Below are 27,240 nucleotides of genomic sequence, written 5' to 3' on the forward strand. Positions count from 1 at the left end.
TTGACAATAAAACCTGGAAGCTGATTGGTTTCTATACAGAACTGCATCAGATTTTGCACTCTCCAGTTTTAATAACCCCCCCCCCCCCTCCCCCACTAAGTTTTAAAACATGCTTGACTGCATATGATGTAACCAAGCCCCAAAAGAGAATGTCTTTCCCTGTGAAGGCTGTACAGTGTAACAGATGTTTAATTCCACATCCTCGGTACTGAACAGCTAGTTGAAGTCTTTCAGATTTTGGCCTGGATTTTGTTCCACAAGAACACTTTCCCTCAAGCTTTGTTTATTTTGTCATTTCTTCATTTACTTTTTTAAACAAAGAAGATTTGAAGATTTCCTTGCAGAAACCATCTCCTATTTGGGAATCAGATGTATAATAGATGAGCTACAGAGAGTATCAAATGTTATTTTAACAGAGAGATGACGAAACTCATAACCACAATCAACAAAGTAAAATAACACTGTTAATCTCGAGCTGCTGTCTCCAAACTTTCTAAAAAAAAAAAAAAGGGGCCAATTTACTGTCCTTCAGAATTTAGGGGGTCAGACTTTGGCTAGTGAGGGTAGAATTTGTCCTGGCATCAGTGGGTGCAAACAGTGCCCCATCTTTGATATGGGGGGGGGGGGATAGGATAATGCGCCACTTTTGGGGTTATTGATAGGAATTGTGCCCTGTTGTTGGTGGGGGAAGAATAGTGTCTCATATCAGTGGTAGGAATACTGACCCAAGCTCCAATTAAAGGCAAGAAAATGGCTGCAACCGGCCCCTGGGCCGCAGTGTGGAGACCACTGATCTAGAGCATTCCTGCTACGAAACTTATCACACGGGGCATCTTATGGCAAAAGTCCTTAAGGAGATCAAAGAATGATCCATGACGACAGCAATCCTCAACCAATCAGATTCTCCTCTTAACCTCCCTGGCGGTATGATTATTTCTGATTTTAGGTGCTGAAAGTGGTACAATTATTTTGCATGGAAATTTGGCGTTTTATATTGTAGGCCTGCACTTCTTAGGAATAACTCTCTTAAATCTGTTCAAACCAGAGTCTGGTAGACATCCCAGGTATGATAAAGTTTCTAATATAATAAATAACTAGAAATAATGATAACAAATAATAATAAAAATTATTCAATAATGTAATCAAATCCAAAAACACAGAAATTTGCTCATTTGCAGAATTGTCGCTGTCATTAGATTTAGTGTTTGATGACGGATCTCCCCACAAATCGCTATCGCTCAATTCTGCAAGTGATTCTAATTAATTATCGCTGTTTTCTAGCTGGTCTAAAATCACTTTTGACGTAAAGGGACAGTTTTTGGTTGCTATGGGCAATCTCCAAATTCCAGGCAGAAAAAAAAACAGTATTTATAATATAAAAGTGCACGCAGGACACTGGACAGTCCACTAGGGACAAAGGGGATGTGTATTTTTTTATACAGTACTGTAATCTTACAGATTACAGTATACTGTATGTGTTTTGTGTTTTTACTTTTTTGAATTTGGCGCTGATCTTCGCTCCCGTGCGTCGTAACGTCACAGGGAACGGAGATCAGCAGCACTCGGGCACTGTGTGAATCGAGCGGAGGATGGCTCGATCACACAGCGGGGAGGACATCGCAGGATCCAGGGGACAAGGTATGTAAGTCTCCCTGTATCCTGCAATGCGATCCCGAGTCTGGCTCGGGGTTACCGCTCGTGGTACTGAAATTCCACCCCGAGCCAGACTCAGGAATACTGCCAGGCAGGTTAAGCAAGCCATACACGGATCAAAATTCATCTGGTTCAACAGGGACCAGATGAATTTTGATCCTTAAACAGGCAGGGAGATTGTACAGAAGTCACTCTACCAATTGATATCTGTGCAACCTCCGCTCTAATTGTTTTCCCCTGTTCGATCAGTGCTGCAGGCTATAGCCTGCAACACTGATCAGTGTATTCTCATGGTGAGATGTGTTCCTAACAATACAATAGCTTAGTGGTGAGGATTTCCCCATCCATCTCACTTGTGTGGATGAGGAAATTGAGACATTTTTTTTTTATTCAACCCGCAGGTTGAATGAAAAAAACACACTCATTTATAAGTTGCTTTATTTTTATTTTTTTATGTTAGAAAGAGAAACTGAGAATGTGATTGGTTGCTGAGGTCAGCAGAGAAAACTTTGGGACTCGACTTTTCTCAACTGCATTTATGGAATACAACTTGGTCATCTATTTACCTCCAGCTTGTGATTGAACAATTAAAGAAGAATTCCAGGTATGGATATTTTATACATAGTTACATTAGCCTAACGTGGATGCATACAGTATACTATACCTGGCCAGTCACCCTGGAAGCTGGAAATCACTAAAGTAGACACTGCTAATCCAGAATGGTGCTGGTTCAGAGTAATTGACCTCCTGTGTTCAGAATGCAGTAGGGCAGCTGCTCAGCACAGAACCCAGACCTAAGTGGAAATCACTGGAGTAGTGTTGTCTACTTCAGTGATTTTCAGCTTCCAGGGGGATTGGCCAGGTATGGTATATGCATAGATACATTGGTCCAAATTGGGCCAATGTAACTTTGTATAAAGTATCAATAAGTATCAAAAACTGGAATTCTTCTTTAACTATTTGCAGACTTTAGGCATGCTACATAAGCCCACAGGGTGTGTGTAGCATATCCAGTCTCTCTACCCTACTTCTTGGGATTCCCCCCCCCCCCATACCAACTTTTGTAATGCAGGCATTACAACATACTCAGAGAAGAAGTCAGCAGCTCTAGCTGCCACAAAAGCAGTCTGAATCAGTGTTTATAAACACTGCTCAAAAGCAAAAGATACAATATAGCATATTGTTAAATTTTTCTGTTCATTCATAACTTAAATTTAACTTGGATCATCTGCAGATCATCCCTTTGATCCAAGTTAAAGCAACCTTTTCTTCATCACTGGAGAGAGCCGTGTAAAGAAAGTAAAAATATTCTGTTGCTTCCATTATTTCTTATTTATCAATTAACTGTTACAGAAGATTAAAGTTAACATTGGTTTAAAGTTGCAGTGCAATGTATTTTGGTGTGTCTCAATTGTATGTACAACACATGGTGCATTACCTACCGTGAATCCTAGAGACAGGAGCAGCAACATTCTAACCCAGTGTAAATGTATGTGCAAAGCTTTAGATATTATTGATACACAGTCCTGTAAGGAATAGAGAGAAGGAGGAATTTAATAAACATGCCACTTAGTTGTGAATATAACATACATTTATAAACCAAACTACACTGATTTTCCATCTACATTAAAATATATTTACTATAACATGATATGGAGGATTTACTGGAAGACACTTCCTATTTCATACCTAATTTTATTTGGAAATTTACTTCATGCCTCTAACCTTTTTTTTTCTTTCCACCTCTCCTTGACAATACCTTCCCAGGGCCGGGCTGATGCAGAGGCAGGAGTGATGCCCACCTTAGGTGGCAGGTTTTAGTGGTGCACAGCTACAGGTAAAGCCTCTCCTGCTGTTGTGCCAGCCAACTGTACAGGGCCATCGTTAATATTGATTGGACCCTAGGGCCCCCCCCCCCAATGCAATTTCACTCTCCACATGCATTGAGACATACAATAAATAGCAGCTAGACTTAAAATCAGTTTACTGTATCAGATCAGGTAGCAATTGTGATTGGTTGCCAGCGGTTACCAGCTGCTTACTAACTGGTTGCTAGAGGTTACAGCAAATTATTTCTGCTTGTTAATTGGTTGCTAGAGATTACTGTACAGTAATACTGCTCACTGATTGGTTGCTAGAGGTTACAGCACATCATCTCTTCACTGCAGGGGAGCATGGTATACATATGACTGCTGCCTTTATTTACATATCAATGCCATAGGCCGCCACTATTTACATATGAATGCCGGTTGTTTACATGTAAATACAGGGTCTGCAGGTGAGTTATCTGTACACAACAATAGGGCAGAGCTGGGCAGCATTAGTACCAGCACTTCACACTGAGATATCACACTGGGACACAGCACAGGACTAAAACTTCAAGGGACAAGGGAATTTAAACTGGGATAGTTGGCAAGTATGAGACAGCTGCTTTGGGCCCCACAACAATGACAGGGCCCAGGGCAGCTGCCCCTTTTGCCCTGCCTTAAAGACGACCCTGCAAGTGTATCATCACTTAACAGGGCCAGGCTGCCAAATTTACAGCCTGGCTCTGCAGATTACAGTGGAGCTCTGCTGTCTGTATCAGAACACAACCAGTTCTTAAGCCCCCATGCACACTGTGCATTTAGTAATGATCATGAGGCTCCAGCATTTAGCTGTGGCTGAAGGGCATAGGTGCACTGTCCTGCTCTGCCTCCAGATGTCTGTTAAATACTATGACAGCTACCCCTGCGCCTGAGTAGGGATGAGCCGAATACCCCCCCCATTCGGTTCACACCAGAACATGCGAACAGGCAAAAAATTTAAAGTCTGTGGGACACGAACATGAATAATCAAAAGTGCTAATTTTAAAGGCTTATATGCATGGTATTGTCATAAAATGTGTTTAGGGACCTGGGTCCTGCCCCAGGGGACATGTATTAATGCAAAAAAAAGTTAGAAAAACTTCAGTTTTTTCAGGAGCAGTGATTTTAATAATGCTTGTGAAACAATAAAAGTCTAATATTCCTTTAAACTTCGTACCTGGGGGGGGGTGTCTATAGTATGCCTGTAAAGGGGTGCATGTTTCCCGTGTTTAGAACAGTCTGACAGCAAAATTAAATTTCTAAAGGAAAAAAAGTAATTTAAAACTACTTGCGGCTACAATGAATTGTCGGTCTGCAATACACATAAAAGTTCATTGATAAAAACAGTATGAGGATTTCCCCATAGGGGAACCCCCAAACCAAAATGTAAAAAAAATGCGTGGGGGCGCCCCTCAAAATTCATACCAGACCCTTTAAACAGTGCATGGAGGTCAGCTTGTAAGTTGGAGACATCTTGTAAGGACGTTATTCCACTGCATAGCTTGGTGTCATTTGCAAAGACTGAAATGGTACTTTTAACCCCAGATTCTACATCATTTATAAATATAATAAAAAGTAAGGGTCCCAATACTGAATCTTGAGGTACACCATTGATAACCTTAGACCATTTTGTCTTTCATGAATCTATGCTGTCTGTTGCTTCAAATATTTTTTTTCAGCAAACCCTGCAGGACAAAGGTATAATATGCTAGTATGTATAGCATACTGGCTCATAATGAATTACTTACCTGAGATCGAAGCCCCCGAAGCGACCCCCATCCACGTCCTCCGTCGCCGCCATGATACCAGGAGTGACTTCTAGGTATCGCTGCTCCGGCGCTGTGACCGGAGCAGCGATGACGTCACTCCGCCGCAGGCGTGCGGAAGCCGTCAGGGACGGCGTGATCGCCTTCACTAATGGCATGCTCAGTGCGCCTGTGCCGTTGTCTACGGCGCACATGAGCCGTAGACATCGGTACCCATTTTTAGGGAAATACAACCTACATTGTTAAGGAGATATTTCTTGCACCTACAGGTAAGCCTTAATCTAGGCTTACCTGTAGGTTAAAGTGGTCTGTAAGAGTTTACAACCACTTCACGTCTGGGTTCACACCTAATACGTCTCACAGCAGGGATCCGGTGCGTCCTTGTTCTCTGTTTCAGGGACAAATCAGGCCCAAAGTTTTGCCTGATTGCAGACCTGAAACGGAGCCAAACATGCACCCCTGTGAAATTTGTTCTGCGGCCACCCGGAGATGTGTGATCCGACTCCATTGAGAGTCAGTCACAATCTCCTGTCATGCAAATTGGATGCGGGGAAACCCACATCCAATATGCATAAGTGTGAAAGTTTTCTGATGAATACATTTCCAATAGTGCAACACCATACACCACCACCACCACGCTAGACCGTTAGAATTTTTTTTACAATTTTGTGTTAATTTGGTTGTGTTAGTGCCATATTCTTTTTCTTATTTACACTTATTGACGGTGACACTTTTTACTTTAAAGAGAGCAGCTTCACAGGATATATTATTATAAGTGTAGGTGCCTTTAATTATATTATTTTAAAAAATTGAACTTACATGTTCTTCTCTGTTCTTGCAAAAATTGTGGCTATCAGGTATGTTCAGATGTCCCCCAGTCTTTCCACAGCACTGAAACTGAGAACATAAACACGTTATAAAAGACGGGAAACTTATGCCATTCACAGAACTGAGGCGAACATTTTCCCTTCCCAATACCTCGGAATTTAGGTTCTGGCAGCTGAGACATGGCATGAGGGCTCAGTTCCCAGAGGCACTGACACTTGAATCTGACTCCATCGAGCGCTTGCTCGTTTCCAGTGTAGTGGGAAACCCCTTTCCACCCTCTATATGTACCTGACCGTAGCCTATGACACTAAACCCACGCACACATTCAACAAATGGAGGGAGGATATCCTGGCCCTGGGAGAAGACGAATGGGAGGACTGCATATTAACCTTTATCCCATCTATGATATTGGCCAAAGATAGATTTACCCAGTTGAAGTTTATTCACAGGGCATACTACACCCCACATAGGATGGCCAGCATATACCTGAACTTGGACCCTTCGTGCCCCAGATGTAACACAGCAGTAGGTACATTTTGGCATATGGTGTGGGCATGCCTTAAAATCCAAACCTACTGGGAACATGTAGCGGGGAGGCTGAGCAAACTGCTGGGGACTCTGGTGCCAAGGGAACCAATGGTGCTCCTGCTGAGTTACTTAGGTGAGGTTGAGGGGGACAGATATGCTAAACTCTGTGTTACTTTCTCACTATTCTATGCCAGGAGGGAGATAATGATCCACTGGAAGTCAGCCAAACCCCTCACACTGAAATCCTGGCAAAAGGCAGTTGATTTACTACTTCCCTTGTACAGACTCACCTACAAGAACAGGCAATGCCCGGATAAATTTGACAAGGTGTGGGCAGCCTGGGTGGATGCGAGTGGGTGAGGAGTCGGAGAGGTGGGGGACCAAATCACTGATTCCCCCCCTTCCCATCGGATGGCACCTTACCACACCAAATAAGAACTATTTTAAAATACAGGCTAGGCAAATGATGGCCCCCCTCCCCCAGGGGAGAAAGATTGTGTACCCTAAGGTAATCATGGACCGGATCTAGATGGGAGTAAACCTGGGAATTGTCACTGGTTGAGAAATGGGAGAAATTATATTTTGTATGGAGTTGTAAGATGCTAAATATGGATATTTTAAACTGATATTGTAACTAAGCAAGATCTGATTTGTTGAAAGCTGACTGTATTGTTTATTATTCAATAAAAAACTTTTCTGTTAAAAAAAAAAAAATTATTTGCCTCTGCTGGCAGTAGAAGCAGTAGAACGAAGGAAGAGACCTTCTTGCAAGGAAGGAAGTGATGAGAATAATGTTTTTCTTCTCCCATATGAGTCCCTGGTGTCCCCTCTAACAGTAAATAGAAGGTATAAGTTATAATCCTGGGAAGATATTTACTATATCATGGGTTTGTACAAGCTGCTTCTTTGCGTCTTCAGAAGACCTCCTAAGAACTTGTTCAAAGATATCATCATACACGTCTAGAAATGAAGCTTCAACCTGGAAGAAATTAGACAGTTACAAATGTTATATTATGGCAGCCAGCAGTGAGCTCCCACAAAGTCAAAATCTCCATAACGAAAGTCAAAAATGTCCTGCAAAGTAAAAGGCATAATGTGCTAGTATGCATCACATACTAGCACATTATGTGACACTTACCTGCAAATGAAGCCTGCGTCAACCCCGCTGCAGGCCGCATCTATGTTTGCCTGTCTTCTTTCCGGGGCCATGGACTCTGGTTGTGTGACTGGCCAGAGCCGCCGGCCACGGTGCACGCTACTGAAGAAATGGCACGGGAGGCCGTTCCTTCAGAGGCTCAGAGCGCATGCGTCGATGACATCATCGGCGTAGTATACAGTAAATATCTCCTAAACGGCACACGTTTTTGAGATATTTACAATACTTATAGGTAAGCCTTATTCTAGGCTTACCTATACAGTATCTACAAATCATAAAGGAAGGTATACAACCTCTTTAATGGTCTAGAAATTAGATCATGTCAAGTCTCTAAAAAATGTAATTGGTACTCTGCAATAGAAGAGGTATTATAGTCACCTCTCCAGTGGATATGTCTCCTACAACTCCCCTGTTAGAGCGCTGTGGCCTATCTACATCAGTTTCTTTGGCAATAGACACTTTCAGGTGTGTCAGGAACCTGCGTCCCCTGACGCTTCATTGCCTGTTGTATGATGTGCCTTTGTCTTGCATTGCCACAGCACAGAAAACAGTGCATGCTTATTTGCGTGCTGTCATGGTTGGAGTGAGTAACTAATAATCCATGGAAAAGTAGTGTAAAGCTAAATGTTATATCATGAAAAAGCCCCTTTCGCTATTGTTTTTTTTGGCACAAAACTAAAAAAATTGATTTGACTATATAAATTTTAGATTACCTAAGTCCTTTAACATGCAAGTACAGGTACATACGTCACTCATGTATATATGCTTAGTCTTACTGTCCTTATGGTTGGTGGTCACTGCACATGAGCAGCAGCATTCCTATGGTTGACCATAGTGGTTAACCACAGCATCATACCGCAAGAGCATCCAAGCTTTTGAAAACCATTTCGCCTACTAAGTAATCATTTTGGTCTTAAAAGACCAGAATTGGGTATCTGGGGTTTCCATAATTACTTGCTGTTATTTGCACTGTCAAAGACAACTGTCCACCGCTCCCTTACTGATTATACCCTGCTCAACTTGGAACCACTCTTCTCAAAAACAAAACCCAGATTTGGTCCAGACTTCCCCACGGAGTCATGGGTCGTATAAACCTGGTGAAAATTATCCTCCTTCCCAAGTTGCTGTATGTCTTCTGGCACGCCCCACTCTACATCCCTGCTCACACATTTAGAACACTGGAAGCTATACTCAACACATTTGTTTGGGGCACTTCTAGGCACCCCAGTCATTTGGGGGCGCTGCTCTGCCTGACCTAGCATTATATGACATAGCCTCCCAACTATCACACTTTTTTTACCTAAATAGACATGATAAACTTCGATACTCCAGGCTGGTTTTCTTGGCAGCTTCTGATATGGTGGCTCATCCCTTTCAGGTGCTCTTCTGCAAACACCACGGTCTCTCTCACCTGGGCACTAGGCGCCACATGTTATCGCACCACAGCAAAATTTGGCAGCTAGCGCAAACTATCACCCGGGGCCCCTGCCCTACATGCTCATATGCCACTTTGGGACAATCCCCACCTCCCAGAATTGTTGACCATCCCCGACCACAAAATCTGGATAGCCAGGAGAATTATCTACCTATCTCAACTAGTCACAGGTAGCGCTGTCAAGCCATTTCAGGCCCTCAAAGAGGAGTTTGATCTCCCCAACCACATGCTCTTTCATTACCTCCAAGTTCGTCATGCCCTTCAATCCCAGTTTAGAGCCGCCACCCCCGCACTGGAATCGACGCCCCTTGGCCAGTGTGGTCCTTGGCGAGGACCCTAAGAAACAAATTTCTTACCTGTACAACCTCCTTCTACCCAAGGCCATCGCTCATGCATACCAATTGAAGACCAAGTGGGAGACTGACCTCGGAGAGATGGAGGATGAACAATGGGGGGAAGTACTAGACAACACAAAATTAGTGTCCCCTAAACTATTGGACCGCCTCACCCACCTTTATATCCTCCATCAGTCCTACATAACACCATCCCGCATATTTAAGTATAGGCCTAGCAGCGACCCATCCTGCCCCAGATGTAGAGCCACTAGTAGTACTTTTTATCACCTTATGTGGTCTTGCCCACTCATACAGCAATACTGGGCGCAGATCGTAAACTTCCTTCATGAATGGGCTCTCCTCTGACACTATGTCCATGTCATTGTATACTTGGCCTCCTCCCCATTCCTGAGGGGGCGAAGTACTTGACGATCTTCTTACAGGAAACCCTGTTCATTGCTAGGATGCAGATAGCCTTGCTTTGGCTCAGGCCCATCCCCCTACCGTGTACCACTGGAAACGGGCAGTGAACCTTACCATTCCCTACAAAAGAGTCCTCTATCTACACCGAGGATGCCCGGGTAAACAAGATCTGGGACAGATGGGTGAACGATTCCTCCACTTGTACTGTTAGAAATGTCTGTTCCCTTGAAATAGTCTGCACCGTCTTATCGGCGTGCAATCTCGAGGCCCGGGCTGCTACAGATTGGGTGTATTCACATTACAAGTGAAGGCAGCTGGGCATGGCAGTGTCTTGTTTACTAAAACGCTCTGTCAGACAATGTTGTATATGTTACTAGTATTTGCTGGTGCCTGTTGCACCTGGCATATTGTATGTATTATCCTGTATCGTCTTTTAAAGAGGAAGTAAACCTTGATGAGTTTACTTCCTCTTTCATTCCCTGCAAAGGTAAAGCATAATGGACTACTATGCATCGCATAGTAGTCCATTATGTGTCACTTACCTGACACAGGAGCCAGCAAAGTCACCGCTGTCCCCTGTAGTCCGCCGCATCCATCTTCTCCGTGGGTCTCGCTGCTCTGGCGCTGTCATTCGGTGAAGCTGCGATGACGTCACTCCCGCGCATGGGCACGGGAGCCGCCACTCGCGGCATATCGCCGTTGACCGCGGCGCGCTCAGTGCGCCTGCACGCTGCTGTCTACGGTGCATGCGCCATAGACAGCGGTGCCTGTCTTTCTGCAAATATCTCCTAAACCATGTAGGTTTAGAAGATATTTCTTGGACCTACAGGTAAGCCTTAATCTAGGCTTACCTGTAGGTCAAAGTGTGTTGTAAGGGTTTACAACCACTTTAAGACTCAATAAACTTTATTTTGGATTAAAAAAAAGACAACTGTCCACAGTTTATGGCACTGCTTACAAAATCTGTGGTTAAAGTAGCACTACAGGCAAAACTTTTTTGTTTATTTTGGATAAAGTAAGGAAGGGTTATAACCTGTCCGATTTTTTGTTGTTGTTGCCATCTATGTCCCATTGGGGAGCTTGAGCTTCACTTCCTGTCCCATAGCCAAAACAGGAAGTGGGGGAAATCCTTGGAAATTAACCTGCTGAACTGTCTAAATTTCGATCCATCTATAGCCAGTTTTACCCTCTTATGTACTGTACTGGCCATAGATAGATCAAAACTCGTCTGGTTAAGAAGGAACCAGCCAAATTTTGATATACCTATGGCCATTCCCATTTCAGAGGAGTGATCAACTGGTCCCTCATGAGAATTTTGGAAAATTTGTGGTCGATCAGCACATGCTGCCAATCTGCTGCAGTGCTGACCGGTGTATTCTGGCAGTGGAGAAGTGCCACTGTCAGAATACAATGACACAGAGAGGGGATAAGGCGCTCTGGTGGAGGTGGATAGCTGGTCAGAGGGATGATAGTGATGATGTGGCACTTCTGGCAGCACTTTGGTTAGAGGAGAAGGAACTCTGAAGATATAAAAAAAAGAAAAGAAAGGCGCCTCTAAGTGCAGTATGCAAAAATTTAATAAAGTGCACGAAGGGTTAAAAGCACTTACAAGATTGTTGAGTGTTAAAAGACATGATAAAATCAGGAGTCCTCATCTGTGGCATGTGTCCATCCTCAGCATGGTGGTAGAAAACAGTGTAGAGCCATCCAGCAGCTGTAAAGCGTTCTCATACGTGTTGGAGAGAGGAGGCAGCAGGGAAGCCTGTATTCACTGCGGGACACACGAGGCTGATGGTGTCATTGGAGAGAAGGGGGCAGTAATGCATTTCGGAGCATGTGTGGCTCCTTCGCCAGATCCCAGAATACAATGACACAATGGGGAGGATTCCTTCATGCACCTTGAATAAGTGGATGGGGGAATCTGCAATTTTTTGATCAGCTGGCTGTCTGTTATAGACTTTGACAGGCTTTAGGCAGCTGACTAGATGCAGCAATTGTGCCTCTCCAATGCATTAAAATGCTGGGATATGCATGTGGCCTTTAAAATAATAGAGTAAATACTTATTTTTCCCACCTCCAACACCACTATGCATCACTCCAGTAACACAAAATCACTGCCTGAAGTGTCTTCTGAAACGGACAATTCTAGGAGTACTGCTTTCCTGTGTCCCTTCCTATGCTCAGTGGTTCCCCCTGCTGGCCCTGGTGTCACTACTGTGTTTTACTATGCAATTTAAAATGTTATATTTGTGACATAGTTGCTTTAAATGCTTTTTGCAGAAAATTTGAGCTTGATCTACATACAAAAGGGTTTCATGTCACAATGAATGAGCAGTATCATCTGAGCAGATGGGCAAATGTATTGCTCATAGAGACTTGAGTCAAGTGGCACAAATTTACTGTACACCCGAGTGATGAATGGCCCCTTTGTCTGGAAGCTTCTCCTATTCTTGCTGACACCATCACAGCTGAAGTACTAATTTGTAGTCTCTCCAGCTCTCTAGTAACTATAGAGTAAAATTACAGTGTCTTGGGGGAAATGCTTGGCTTTTGTAACTGTTCATCTCAACTACATGAGAAATTTCTAAATATAAACAGCTGATAATACCCCCAGTAATCTTTTTGTTATCCCATTCACTATATAAACCCATCATCTATTTTTCAGTATATTTGGTGCCATGCCTCACTGTATAGAGTTTTCTTACAAAATTTTTTTTTGTGAATCCAATATAACATTTCTTACCTGGAGATCCTGCCAGTAAGAGCACTTCCTCTTGCAGAGTAAGACACTTCCATCCACTTTATCGGCAGCTTTCCGAGTCTGCTGTGTACGCTTCTTGAGCTGAACAATTGGCCGCCTATCACGTCTATCAGATAGGCATTGACAACTGTAAGCCCCCGTACTCACAGTCGGACATTGCAACCACAAAATCCGTCAGATTTTTTTGACGGATTTTGTCCAAAACTGGTATTGCATACACACGGTCAGTCAAAGTTGTCGTAAAATTCGATCATTCGGAATGTGGTGACGTTTGTTTGTTACAACGGGACTATGTTGAGGCTAGTAGCCAATAGCTTTGGTCTCGTAATTTGATATGAGCATGCAAGGCACTTTGTCCGATTGGAATTCTCTACAAACGATCGGAAAAAGTCTGATCAGATTTTTTTGTCGGAAAATTTGAGATCTTGCTCTCAAATTTTTTCCGTCTGAATTTTCGATGGAAAAAGTCAGATAGAGCTCACACATGATCGAATTATCCGACAATCTAATCCGATCGTACTGTTTCCATCGGAATTTCCGACCGTGTGTACAAGGCATTAGAGCTGTCACAGAAGGCTGGTAGCGCTGCTGTTATCTGCCAACTGTCAGTGGCTGAGAGTTATTATATATAATAAAACCTTGTGCTAAGTTATTTGTGGTTATAGGACTGCTGAAACTTAATCCTGAATGCTGGACAATAAAATAAGGTAAATAAAAAGTGCGCTGCCCCTTTAAGTGAAAACCAATTTACAAACCAATACATATGTTTGATACATTACACATCAGTGCACATGATTAAAAAATATACAGAAGAATGGCTGCTAAAGCCTGCAATCCCAAAGGACTCCTGTTATGGAGAAACGCGTTGGTATGAGCAGAAGTGTGACGTCATCACACACAAGCATGCCAGATGGTCCCACCACTGTGCTACTGTATACCACATGTATTTTCCTTATACAGTGGTGTGAAAAAGTGTTTGCCCCCTTCCTCATTTCCTGTTCCTTTGCATGTTTGTCACACTTAAGTGTTTCGGAACATCAAACCAATTTAAACAATAGTCAAGGACAACACAAGTAAACACAAAATGCAATTTGTAAATGAAGGTGTTTATTATTAAAGGTGAAAAAAAATCCAAACCATCATGGCCCTGTGTGAAAAAGTGGTTGTCCCCCTTGTTAAAACATACTATAACTGTGGTTGTCCACACCTGAGTTCAATTTCTATAGCCACACCCAGGCCTGATTATTGCCACACCTGTTCACAATCAAGGCATCACTTAAATAGGAGCTGCTTGACACAGTAAGGTCCACCAGAAGATCCTTAAAAGCTACAGATCATGCCGAGACCCAAAGAAATTCAGGAACAATTGAGAAAGAAAGTAATTGAGATCTATCAGTCTGGAAAGGGTTATAAAGGAATTTCCAAATCCTTGGGAATCCAGCAAACCACAGTGAGAGCCAATATCCACAAATGGCGAAGACATGGAACAGTGGTGAACCTTCCCAGGAGTGGCCGGCCGCCCAAAATTACCCCAAGAGCGCAGCGACGACTCATCCAAGAGGTCACAAAAGACCCCACAACAACGTCCAAGAAACTGCAGGCCTCACTTGCCTCAGTTAAGGTCAGCGTTCATGCCTCCACCATCAGGAAAAGACTGGGCAAAAATGGCCTGCATGGCAGAGTTCCAAGGAGAAAACCACTGCTGAGCAAAAAGAACATCAAAGCTCGTCTCAATTTCTCCACAACACATCTTGATGATCCCCAAGACTTTTGGGACAACATTCTGTGGACCGATGAGACAAAAGTGGAACTCTTTGGAAGGTGTGTGTCCAAGTATATCTGGCGTAGAAGGAACACTGCATTTCATAAAAAGAACATTATACCAACAGTAAAATATGGTGGTGGTAGTGTGATGGTTTGGGGCTGTTTTGCTGCTTCAGGACCTGGAAGACTTGCCGTGATAAAAGGAACTATGAATTCTGCTGTCTACCAAGAGATCCTGAAGGAGAATTTCCGACCATCTGTTCGTGTACTCAAGCTGAAACGAACTTGGGTTCTGCAGCAGGACAATGATCCTAAACACACCAGCAAGTCCACCACCGAATGGCTGAAGAAAAACAAAATGAAGACTTTGGAGTGGCCTAGCCAAAGTCCTGACCTGAATCCTATTGAGATGTTGTGGTATGACCTTAAAAAGGCAGTTCATGCTCGAAAACCCTCTAATGTAACTGAATTTGGACAATTCTGCAAAGATGAGTGGGCCAAAATTCCTCCAGGACGCTGTAAAAGCCTCATTGCACGTTATCGCAAACGCTTGGTTGCAGTTGTTGCTGCTAAGGGTGTCTTATTGACGGGGTCACTGAGCTACCTGGATGCTTGATGGTGAGAGCATGCGTGGGAGTGACCGGGGAAGATGGAAGTCTTTTCAGCAGTGACAGCACGGCACTGGATGGCTTAATTTTCAGATAAGTTTTACATAATGTGCTAGTATGGGATGCAAGCAGCCTGGTATGGTTCAGGAGAGGGGGCGCTCGCTTGTTCCCTCCCTTTCTTGACCTGCTGCGCTGCATGCTCAGATAAGGGTTTGGCATGGATTTTGGGGGGGACCCCCACACCATTTAAATAAAAAAAAAATTGGCACCTAAGACCCTAAGGGCCTGGTATGGACCTGGGGGGGGATCCCACGCTTTTTGTTTTGTGATATTTTTTTTTTTTTGCCAGCAACTTTTTTTTTAACATTCAGCAGTCAGCGGGGAAACCACTGGACAGCTGATGACTCATCGGCTGTTAAGGACGCGGCACTTGGTTTCCCGCTTCCCCCCCCCCCCGCTTAGCAACCAGCTATATACAGCGTGTTTGAAGAGAAGAAAGAAAACGTAAAATGCATGAAAACTGCATGCAAAAATGCAAAAGAAGCAAGGGTTAAAAACTCAAAATGCACTGCAAAATGTGCCTGGAAAAACACTTTAAGCGCAGCCGCACAGATGTCAACCTAGACTAAAGAATAGTAATATACTAATTGTTTAATTTTCACGGTGTAACATTTTTTTTCACTCTAGTAAATAGCCCATACAATATGTGTTTGTTTATTGACAGTCAGTAATAAGAAATTATTATCCTTAGCCTCAAACACTGGCTAAAGATCACTGAAATCTTAATTAATAGTCAGTGTTCCATCAAAGAATGACTGAATTATTCTCAGAGTTTGGTGGTGTGTGGTGTAATTAACACCATTCATGCACTTACCATGTGAACGTATACACAGTAGATCAGTATCATAGCTGCAAATCATCTCTGGTTATTCAAAGATTTGTACCTAAAAATCCCCCCCCCCCCCCCCCAGAAATGCTCCTAATGTTTAACAATGAACAGTTATAGCAAAAATGTCTCTATTGCAAAATGCCATGCCATGTTAATACAGACAGATACTAGAACAATAGATGAATAAATAAATAAAGTCGCGCTATGGAAAAATCAAATCTCCTAAGTGATAGAAATATGTGAAATAAATTGAAAATAAAAATAAAAATTGGAGAAAGGAAAGGAAATATACTGGGTTAGAGCTGCATGTGCCTGAAGCCCTCACTTCCTTATTGGGGAGGAGAGGGAAATAAAAATGTGAAATAAAAAGGTTATGGCGCTAAACCCTATTAGTGATGAGGTGAGTTAACTTATCAAATCCTTATATAAAAAGAGAAAGAAAAAGAGAAAAGCTATTGGTGATACCGTGAAAAAAATATCCTAAAGCAATTTTATCCAAAACAAATTGTGTGTGATTAATGTGGAGTCAGCATTCATGTTCCATTATAATAAAAACAAAAAATGAGTATTAAATTATCATATGCGTATCAGCCTACTAAAAACATGTAAACCTTCATTAAATGTGCAAATTAGTGGAAATAATGTTAATATTCAACAGTATGTTAGTGTAAAACAGATTGTGCAAACATGTGCAAAAAAATGTGCAAAAAAGCAACTAAAGGTCAGGACAACCAAGGATCAGAAATAATTTAACCATAAAATCGCATGAAGTCGCTAAATGTGCGAATAGACAATATTTTCAACCAATAATCGCATGAAGACGCATCTGTGTCCAATATAAGTCCAAAATTAATATTTGGCTTGATAGTGCTGCCTCTTCAGACTATTGTTGTAATTGTTACAAAAAGTCAATGGGGGGTATTTGATCGTGCAAATAGTGCGGGCTTTCAATTAGAGAACTTCATCCCCGGTGCGCCACTCTGTGCTATAGTATGTGAATGCTCTCACCAGAGTTAATGCCCCTGTGGGGCTGGATGGACCTTCACAATGTAAGCCACTGTGTCGCTCTCTGGCTGCTGCTGGTGCACTGGGTGAAGCTTCGTTGTTCCGTCCGTATGGTATCCAATGTTAATTATATAAGGGAAGACATATCCATAGTGTAATACGTTCTTAACCAAATCGTTCGTTTATTAATATTAAAATCTACTCACATTTTACATTAAAAGCATGTGCATATAGGAAAAACTCCGCCGTTCGTCTCAAACGAGTGCACACAACGTGGCCACGCCCTACGCGTTTCGTCACTACGACGTCCTCTGGAGCGGCCATATTGGTGCACCTTATTGCTTAAATAGGGTGCAGTGCTCCACTACGCCTGCGCTAAAATAACAGCGCCATTTTGGGTGTGGGATGCCCTTACTCTGCTGGGGATGAATGCCATTACTCCCCCTAGTGCCCTTAGGGAAGACTGATATACTTAGCCTTGGAGCACTGCAGCCTACCCATAAACCATACTCAGTTTAGATGACATTCTTTAGTTTTTCCCATTTAACCGGACGTTTATAATTAAGAGAATAAAAATAAAATAAAAATGACACTAAAAATACAGTAAATAAATGTATGTATAGGAATACATACATAAAATTCACGTATATAAAATTCATACATATATAAAAATTCTTACATAAAAATTCATGCATAAAAAAAAAAGGGGGGTATACATTAATACTGAAAAAATGCATAAATTTGTAAAGGTTATAAAAATTATAAAAATTATTTAAGGGGTTTTTTAATATTATTGAATTATTTAAGGGGTTTTTTATGTTTAAAAAAGTTTTTTATGCATACTAATATGTGAATGTAAATGGAGAAATTATTCCAAAGGAAAGTTTTCCAAGAGGGAAGTTTTTTTGGGAAGGAATTAAATAAAATAAAATTCTTAAGAAATAGATATATATGGAGGTGCTAAGAAGGTCTGTTTAACATCGTCCTATAGGTGATTGTAATATTTGTGACTGTATGTTTGATTCCTACAGGGGAACTTTTAGATAATTTAGATCAGTCTTGTTGTAATTCCGACACATCTAATGTATTTTGAATGAATAACATTCGACCTGAACCCGAAGGTGTGGGCCATGAGATGTTAATATTGGGGTAGATAGGTTACTTATATATGTGGTTAGGTCTTATCGGGATCCTGTAATGTTATGTATGTGTATGGGTAACATTCGACTACGGAATGTTCGTCCAGCATTATCTAATACTGAGGCAAACAGTTGACTGTTAAAAGTTAGTTAAGAAGCAATTGTCTATTAAAAGTTAGTTAAGAAGCAATTGAGGTCTAATTCTATGTTCATTCCCCTTGGCTGGAGGGTATCTAAATTAAAAATCCATTTCGTTTCGTTCCTGGATATTTTGATCGTTTTGTCTTCCCCTCTCCAGTGGCCTCTTATTTTGTCTATTCCGTAGAAAATCATTTGTCCAGGGTCCCGATTGTGGAAATCCCTAAAGTGTTTGGAAACACTGTGTTTCTGGAAGCCTTTTTTGATATTTGCAATATGTTCCCTTATCCTGACTTTTAACTCCCTGGTGGTCCTTCCCACATATTGCTTATGGCAAGGACATTCAATGACGTAAGTGACGTGGGAGCTGTTACAAGTAATCAATTCTTTGATTTTATATTCTTTTCCATTAGAGGTGGAATTAAAAGTAGTTTTCTTTTTTTCTGTCTTTTTACTATTTCTGCATGGGAGGCAATTTCCGCACTTATAGAATCCGTTTAGGGTTTCGGAAATTTTTATTTGTTTTGGTGGGTCCACCACATTTTTTACTAGTTTGTTTCGGAGTGTTGGAGCCCTCCTGTAGATGAACCGTGGTTTGTTCGGCAACATGGCCTGGAGTGAGCTGTCTGCTTGTAAAATCGGCCAGTGTTTTTTGATGATACGCTCTACATCTTTATGTTGTCTGTTATACCCTGTAAGGAACGCGATGTCATGGAGGTTTTGTTTTGGTTTTACTTTCTTGCCTTCAATTAATTTTTTCCTATCCATATGTTTTACTTCATTTTTTAATTTACGGAGATTTTCTTCTTTATATCCTTTCTTCCTAAACCTTTCGATGACTATATCCGCCTGCTTATCAAAGTCGTCAATTTTGCTACAGTTCCTGTATAGCCGTAGAAGCTGGCCTTTGGGTATGTTCCCTAGCCACCTAGAATGGTGGCAGCTATTTGTGGGGATGTACCCATTGCGATCCGTGGTCTTGAAGAAGGTGCGGGTGCCAAGATTTCCTTCATGTTTGTAAATTTGGAGGTCCAGATAATCTACAGTCTGGGTGTTAAACTTTCCTGTGAATTTGATGTGATATATATTGTCATTGATTTCTCCAAAAAAGTCTTGCAGTTGTTCTACCGTGCCTCCCCATACCAATACAATATCGTCTATATATCGACGGTAAAATTTCAAATTTTGCCTATGCACTCCATAAATTTGTTCTTCCTCCCATCGGTTCAAAAACAAGTTCGCCACACTTGGAGCGTACTTTGCCCCCATTGCCACGCCTTTCGTCTGTGTATAGAAAGTTCCATTGTACCAGAAATAGTTCGAAGTCATTGCCATCCTTAGGCCTTCAATGATGTATCTTATTTGTTCCTGTTTTAAATCCGATAGTCGTTGTAATGCCCACTCGACACTACTGATGCCATCCTCTTGTTTTATATTTGTATATAGGTGCACCAATATGGCCGCTCCAGAGGACGTCGTAGTGACGAAACGCGTAGGGCGTGGCCACGTTGTGTGCACTCGTTTGAGACGAACGGCGGAGTTTTTCCTATATGCACATGCTTTTAATGTAAAATGTGAGTAGATTTTAATATTAATAAACGAACGATTTGGTTAAGAACGTATTACACTATGGATATGTCTTCCCTTATATAATTAACATTGGATACCATACGGACGGAACAACGAAGCTTCACCCAGTGCACCAGCAGCAGCCAGAGAGCGACACAGTGGCTTACATTGTGAAGGTCCATCCAGCCCCACAGGGGCATTAACTCTGGTGAGAGCATTCACATACTATAGCACAGAGTGGCGCACCGGGGATGAAGTTCTCTAATTGAAAGCCCGCACTATTTGCACGATCAAATACCCCCCATTGACTTTTTGTAACAATTACAACAATAGTCTGAAGAGGCAGCACTATCAAGCCAAATATTAATTTTGGACTTATATTGGACACAGATGCGTCTTCATGCGATTATTGGTTGAAAATATTGTCTATTCGCACATTTAGTGACTTCATGCGATTTTATGGTTAAATTATTTCTGATCCTTGGTTGTCCTGACCTTTAGTTGCTTTTTTGCACATTTTTTTGCACATGTTTGCACAATCTGTTTTACACTAACATACTGTTGAATATTAACATTATTTCCACTAATTTGCACATTTAATGAAGGTTTACATGTTTTTAGTAGGCTGATACGCATATGATAATTTAATACTCATTTTTTGTTTTTATTATAATGGAACATGAATGCTGACTCCACATTAATCACACACAATTTGTTTTGGATAAAATTGCTTTAGGATATTTTTTTCACGGTATCACCAATAGCAGATACTAGAACAGCTAGTATGCCCGAGAGAGTGGATGCAAGTTCCATTGGCCAAAACTGGTATCCCAATGCTTTCAATAAAACTTTGAAGTTTCCTAAATAATTATGTAAATCAGTGGTCTCCAAACTGCAGACCTTTGCTTGCCTTTATTAGGGCCTTAGGGCACTATTCTTCCCACTGACCCCAATGATAGAGCAACATTCCTTCCACTGACACCAATGTTGGGGTATAATCCCTTTTACTAATACCAATGATGGGGCACTATTCTACCCACTGACACCAATGATGGGGCACTATTCCTTCCACTCATACCAACAATGGGGCACTATTCCTCCCACTGACACTAATGATGGGGCACTATTCCTTCCATTAATACAAACAATGAAGCACTATTCCTTCCACTAATACCAATCATAGGGCACTATTCCTAAGCCTACTGACCACAGGCACCTATGTGTTTGTTTGTTTTTTGTTCCCACTTAGCACCAAGCATAAGACATTGTCTACTCCCTTTAACAATGAGGCATTTTCTACTCCCACTGGCCACAGTCTGCCCCCCTAAAGTCTGAAGAACCATTGTTCAGGAAACTCCTGATATAGCGTGATACATTGGCAGAAGTGTAATTTTCTTTAACTTTGGGCCCATTACAAGTACTGCATTGCGGTACCGTGTGGTATATGATGAGTGATGTGTGGCACCCCAACACACATATACAGATCACCACAATGCACAAATATGAGCATTTTGTGGATTGTGGTGTGCCAGCTAGATCCTGTGAGGATAAGTCATCAACTGTTCAAGTCATGGATCAATGCAGAGGGTCCCAGCTGAAGGAATAAAAATGTAATATGCTTACATTAGCATTGTATATTACTTTCAATGTCAGTAAATATTACTGTAACTTACCTATTAAAACAAGCAGATTCCTAAAGTGACTCTGTCACCACTAGGGATGAGCTGAACACCCCCCGGTTCGGTTTGCACCAGAACTTTCGAACGGACCGAAAATTCGTACGAACTTTAGAACCCCATTGAAGTCTATGGGACTTGAATGTTCTAAATAAAAAATGCTAATTTTAATGGCTAATATGCAAGATACTGTCCTAAAAAGGGTTTGGGGACCTGGCTCCTGCCCCAGGGGACATGGGTCAATGCCTAAAATGTTTTTAAAAATGGCCGTTTTGGCGGGAGCACTGATTTTAATGACGTTTAAAGTAAAAAAAAAAAAAGTGAAATATTCCTTTAAATATCGTGCCTGGGGGTGTCTATAGTATGCCTGTGAAGTGCCACGTGTTTCCCGTGTTTAGAACAGTCCCTGCACAAAATGACATTTAACAGAAAAAAAGTCATTTCAAACTGCTTGCGTTTTTAATGTAATATCTGCTTCCGACAATATGGATGAAAATCATTGAGAAAAATGGCATGGGTAGCCCCCCTGCCCATTACCAGCCCCTTTGGGTCTTGTACGGATATTAAGGGGAACCCCGTACCCAAATAAAAAAAAAAGAAAGGCGTGGGGCCCCCAGGTCCTATATACTCAGAACAGCAGTATACAGGTGGTACAAAGAAGAGAGGGACTGTGTAGCTTTGTTGTGTTAAGTAGAATCTGTTTGTAATTTTGAACTGGTACATTTTCAAAGTGTAGCTCCAGTCAAAAAATCTATTTTTAAGCTTTTTGGAAAACATAGGGAAGGGTTATCACCCCTCTATAATTTGTTTTGCTATCCGTCTTTTTTCATCTCACTTCCTGTTGTCTCCTTCCGTTTGCAAGTAGGAGATGTTTGTAAGTATATGCTCTGCAGAAATGGCGGAACAAGGTGTTGGTGTTGCCACAACATTGTAAGCCCTCAAAGTGACTCTTGGTGGGCGCTGGAGCGCCCTGCTGTGAACGATTATATCAAGAATTGTAATTACATGCCATTTTTGAACAGTGGTAGAAAAATTGACCTTTGGTGGTTGTGGTGCTGGTGCTGGTGCCACAACACTATAAGTCCTCACAGTTACTCTGGGTGGGCACAGGAACGGGCCCTGCTGTGAAATATTATATCAAGAATTGTAATTACATGTCCCTGTTAACCAGGGGTAGTAAAATTGGGCTGCTGGCACTGGTGCTGGTGCCACGACACTGCAACCTCTCCCATATACTCTAGTTGTAGTGCAGGAATGAGCCCTGCTGCAAAGCATTGCATCAAAAATTGTAATTAAACGCCCCTGTTAAACAGAGGCTGAAAAATTGGGCTGCTGGCACTGGTGCTGGTGCCACGACACTGCAACCTCTCCCATATACTCTAGTTGTGGTGCAGGAATGAGCCCTGCTGCAAAGCATTGCATCAAAAATTGTAATTAAACGCCCCTGTTAAAGCTCAAAAATTGGGCTGGTGGCATCATCCAGAACTTCTTCCAACATATCAGCAGAGGAGGAAGAGGATAGACAATCAACATAACAGGACAGTCACTCAGCATAGGCAGTCTTGAAGGGATGTGATATTTAAAAAAATAATTATTCGGTTACATCAGCTTCAAGTGCTTGGTAGCTGTGGGTGATCAAAGACTGATTCATCTTGATGAAGGTCAGTCGATCAACTGAGTCGGTGGACAGGCGCACCCTGTGATCGGTAACAAAGCCACCAGCAGCACTGAAGGTGCGTTCTGAAAGAACGCTGGATGCAGGACAGGCCAGTAGCTCAATTGCATACTGTGCAAGCTCTGGCCAGTGATCCATCCTCAAGACCCATTAAGCCAGAGGATTTTCGGTGGGAAAGGTGTCCAAGTCTGACCTTGCCCCTAGGTATTCCTGCACCATGTAAATCAGACGCTGGCGATGGTTGCTGGAACTGATCATGCCTTGGGGCTGCGGACTAAAAATTTGTCTGAATGCATCTGTTAGACGGCCACCTTCTCTACCGCTCCTTCTGACTGATGCCTCAGCAACACGGTGTCCAGGACCAGGAGTTTGTAACCTCCCAGTCTCTGGGAACGCGTTGCACAGACCTTTCTGCAAGGCCTCCCGGAGATGTCTCATCCTCTGCTCCCTCTGCGATGGCAAGATAAGGTCGGCAACCTTACCCTTGTACCGTGGATCAAGGAGAGTGGCCAGCCAGTAATGGTCCCTCTCCTTGATCCGAAGAATACGAGGATCCTTCCACAGGCTTTGCAGGATCAGGGAGGCCATGCAGCGTAGGTTAGCTGAGGCATTCGGTCAGGAGTCCTCTGGGTCACTAAGGACAACATGATCCGCAGCTACCCCCTCCCAGCCACGTACAAGTCCACAGGTTTCTTGGGACTGTAAATCATCCCTACAAGACTGCTGCTGCTGCTGATGCTGAGTGCCAGCCTCCACCTCCATGCTGACACAATCATCCTCCTCCTCCTCCTGGTCCTCTTCCTGCATGATGGGTGGGACAGCAGGAACACTGTCTAGATAAAGGGGGCCTTGAGAGGCAAGGAAGTCCTCCTCTTCCTGCCTCTGTTCTGCCTCAAGTGCCCTGCCCATTATTCCACGCAGCGTATGCTCCAACAGGTGGACAAGAGGTACAGTGTCACTGATGCATGCACTGTCACTGCTCACCATCCTTGTGGCCTCCTCAAATGGTGACAGGACAGTGCATGCATCCCTGATCATGCCACTCTGGCGTGGTGAGAAAAAACCGAGCTCCCCTGACCCTGTCCTGGTGCCGTAGTCGCACAGGTACTCATTGATGGCCCTCTGCTGCGTGTGCAGCCGCTGCAGCATGGCCAACGTTGAGTTCCACCTGGTGGGCATGTCACATATAAGGCGGTTCTTGGGCAGGTTCAACTCCTTTTGGAGCTCAGCCAGCTGAGCACAGGCATTAAATGATCAGCGGAAATGCACACAGACTTTCCTGGCCTGCTTCAGGACATCCTGTAAGCCCGGGTACCTGCCCAAGAACTGCTGCACCACCAAGTTAAGGACGTGAGCCACACAGGGCACATGGGTCAGTTGTGCCTGTCAGAGGGCGGAGAGGAAGTTGGTGCCATTGTCGCAAACCACCATTCCTGGCTTAAGCTGGCATGGCGTCAACCACCTCTCGGCCTGCCCCTGCAGAGCTGACAAAATATCTGCCCCAGTGTTGCTCCTGTCCCCCAAACAAACCAGCGCAAGCACGGCATGACATTGTTTTGCCTGCGTACTTGCGTAGCCCCTGGAACACTGCTGGTTCGGAGGACAGAGCACTGGAAGGGGCCATGGAGGAAGAAGAAGAGGAGGGGGTGGAGGAGAGAGGTGTGTCACAACCAGTAGAAGCATTTTGGAGGCGTGGTGGCGGAACAACCTCCAACGCTACTGCACCTTGTCCTGCATCCTTCCCAGCTGCCAGAAGAGTGATCCAATGGGCTGTGAAAGACAGGTAACGTCCCTGTCCATGCCTGCTGGACCATGAGTCAGCGGTAATATGCACATTACCACTGACCGGCCTGTCCAGCGAGGCAAAGACATTGCCTTCCACATGCCGGTAGAGAGCTGGAATCACCTTCCGTGAGAAAAAGTAGCGTTTGGGGACCTGCCACTGAGGAACCGCACATTGTACAAACTCACGAAAGGGGGCCGAGTCTACCAACTGAAAAGGCAGCAGTTGAAGTGCTAGCAATTTGGCCAAGCTAGCATTCAACCGCTGGGCATGTGGATAGCTGGGAGTGAACTTCTTTCGACGGTCCAGCAGCTGGGGCAGGGAAATTTGCTATAATCGGATGTGGGTGTACTGCTAGCAGAGTGCCCGGAAGCACTTGGCTGTGACACACCTATTTCTACACCTTCATTCCTCTCAGAGCAGGTTTCAGAGAGGACTGAAGGTCTAGTCGGGTTGGAGATCCCAGCTGATGAGGAGCAAGGAGAGGTCCGCTTTGTTCTTTGGTGTGGGTCTTTGAGGTGCGCTTGCCAACGAGCTGCATGGCAGCTCAACATATGTCTGGTCAAGCATGTGGTGTCCAAGCGGCTGATGTTTTGGCCACGCGAGATACGCTTGAGACATATGTTGCAAATAGCAGCAGTGCGATCTGATGCACTCGTCTCAAAAAAGGCCCACACCAAAGAACTTTTAGAATAATGCGCAGAGGCAGCGCCCTGCACAGGCGGAGCTCTGCGGTGTGATTCAGTCGGTGTGCTGCCCCTAAGCTGGCCCCCGGAGAGCATCCAGCCTCGTTGGACATGTGCCTCCTCCTCCTCCTCTCTCCTACCAGGCACCCACGTGGAGTCAGTGCCCTCATCATCCCCTCCCTCTTCATCGCTGGAGCAAACCTGGCAGTATGCTGCAGCTTGTGGAACATGATTGCCAGATTGCTGTCCTTCTTGAGCATCCCCTCTCTCTGCGCTCATGCTAGTGCCTTCCTCTAGCTGAGTATCATCATCAGAGCCTACATAACACCGGGCATCCTCCTGGAGCATGTACCCAACACTGTGCTCAAAGAGTTCAGGAGAATCCTCAGGAGGACGTGGTGGGTCTAGGGAAGGAGTCACTGATGATGACATTGAGAGGAGGGAAGACGATGCGTTGGCAGCTGCTTTGCTAGTACCCTGAGCCTGGGTGAGAGAGGATGAGGAGGATGAAGAGGGCTTGGTCATCCACTCTACCAAGTCTTCGGCATGATGCGGCTCAACACATCCAGCTGCCGAAAAGAAGGACAAGCGTGTCCCATGGCCACGTGCTGATGATGACGATGCACCGCATCCACGACCAGCACTGTTGTCTCTAGACACAGAGCCTGCTTGCCCTCTTTTATCGGCCCGTGCCTGTCTGCCTCTCCTTGTTGGCCTTCCAGACATGGTAATGGCCTGAAGGGAGATGGGAAAACCAGCAATTGGGTAATGTATATTGTGCTGGAGGCACACAACACCCACTAACTCCTGCAGATGGCAGATGGCTCAATTAGAGAAGAGCTATATAGGTGGATATAACGGTGTATACTGCAGGCAGGGCACGCAGACAGCACGCACAATCTCCTACAACTGACTGCAAGCTCTATTACAAAAGAGCAATATAGCTAGCTATATAGGTGGATATAACGGTGTATACTGCGGTCAGGGCACGCAGACAGCACACACAATCTCCTACAACTGACTGCAAGCTCTATTACAAAAGAGCAATATAGCTAGCTATATAGGTGGATATAACGGTGTATAATGCGGTCAGGGCATGCAGACAGCAGGCACAATGTCCTACAACTGACTGCCAGCTCTATTACAAAAGAGCAATATAGCTAGCTATATAGGTGGATATAATGGTGTATACTGCAGTCAGGGCATGCAGACAACAGGCACAGACTCCTGCAGATTGCTAACAGCTCAATTACAGAAGAGCAAGAACGCAAAATCGGCTGATAATGAACAGTGTATACTGTGTTGAAGGTACACAGAGAACACCCACTAACTCCTACAGACGCCAACACACTACACAAGGCCGCCACGCTGGTGGCCTTATATAGTGTGGGGCGTGTACTACACAGCCTGAGCTATGATTGGCCACAGGCATCCTGGCACCACAGGCTCTCCTCGCTGCCGGCGCTGTGATTGGCCAAGCATGCGGGGTCACAGTGCATGCTTGGCCAATCATGAGCCAGCAATACACTGCGATGGCGCAGTGCATTGTGGGCTGTGAGCGCCACACGAATTTGGC

At 43.7% G+C, this 27,240-nt stretch overlaps 1 protein-coding gene across 1 annotated transcript in view; it reads right to left on the minus strand.

The window, feature by feature from the left end:
- TSPAN32 (tetraspanin 32) overlaps nucleotides 1-27,240 on the minus strand; it is a 77,410-nt gene that overhangs the window by 15,121 nt on the left and 35,049 nt on the right. Inside the window, exons 5-7 of the mRNA XM_077460705.1 lie at nucleotides 7,500-7,601; nucleotides 6,086-6,163; nucleotides 3,096-3,179 (exon numbers count right to left, since the gene is read on the minus strand). Coding sequence (XP_077316831.1) covers nucleotides 3,096-3,179; nucleotides 6,086-6,163; nucleotides 7,500-7,601 — 264 coding nt within the window. The remainder of the gene's footprint in view (nucleotides 1-3,095; nucleotides 3,180-6,085; nucleotides 6,164-7,499; nucleotides 7,602-27,240) is intronic.

This window comes from Lithobates pipiens, unplaced genomic scaffold, assembly GCF_037356315.1.
Source record: "Lithobates pipiens isolate NorthernLeopardFrog02 unplaced genomic scaffold, aLitPip1_a1.2 Scaffold_10, whole genome shotgun sequence".
In the NCBI taxonomy this organism is placed as follows: domain Eukaryota; kingdom Metazoa; phylum Chordata; class Amphibia; order Anura; family Ranidae; genus Lithobates; species Lithobates pipiens.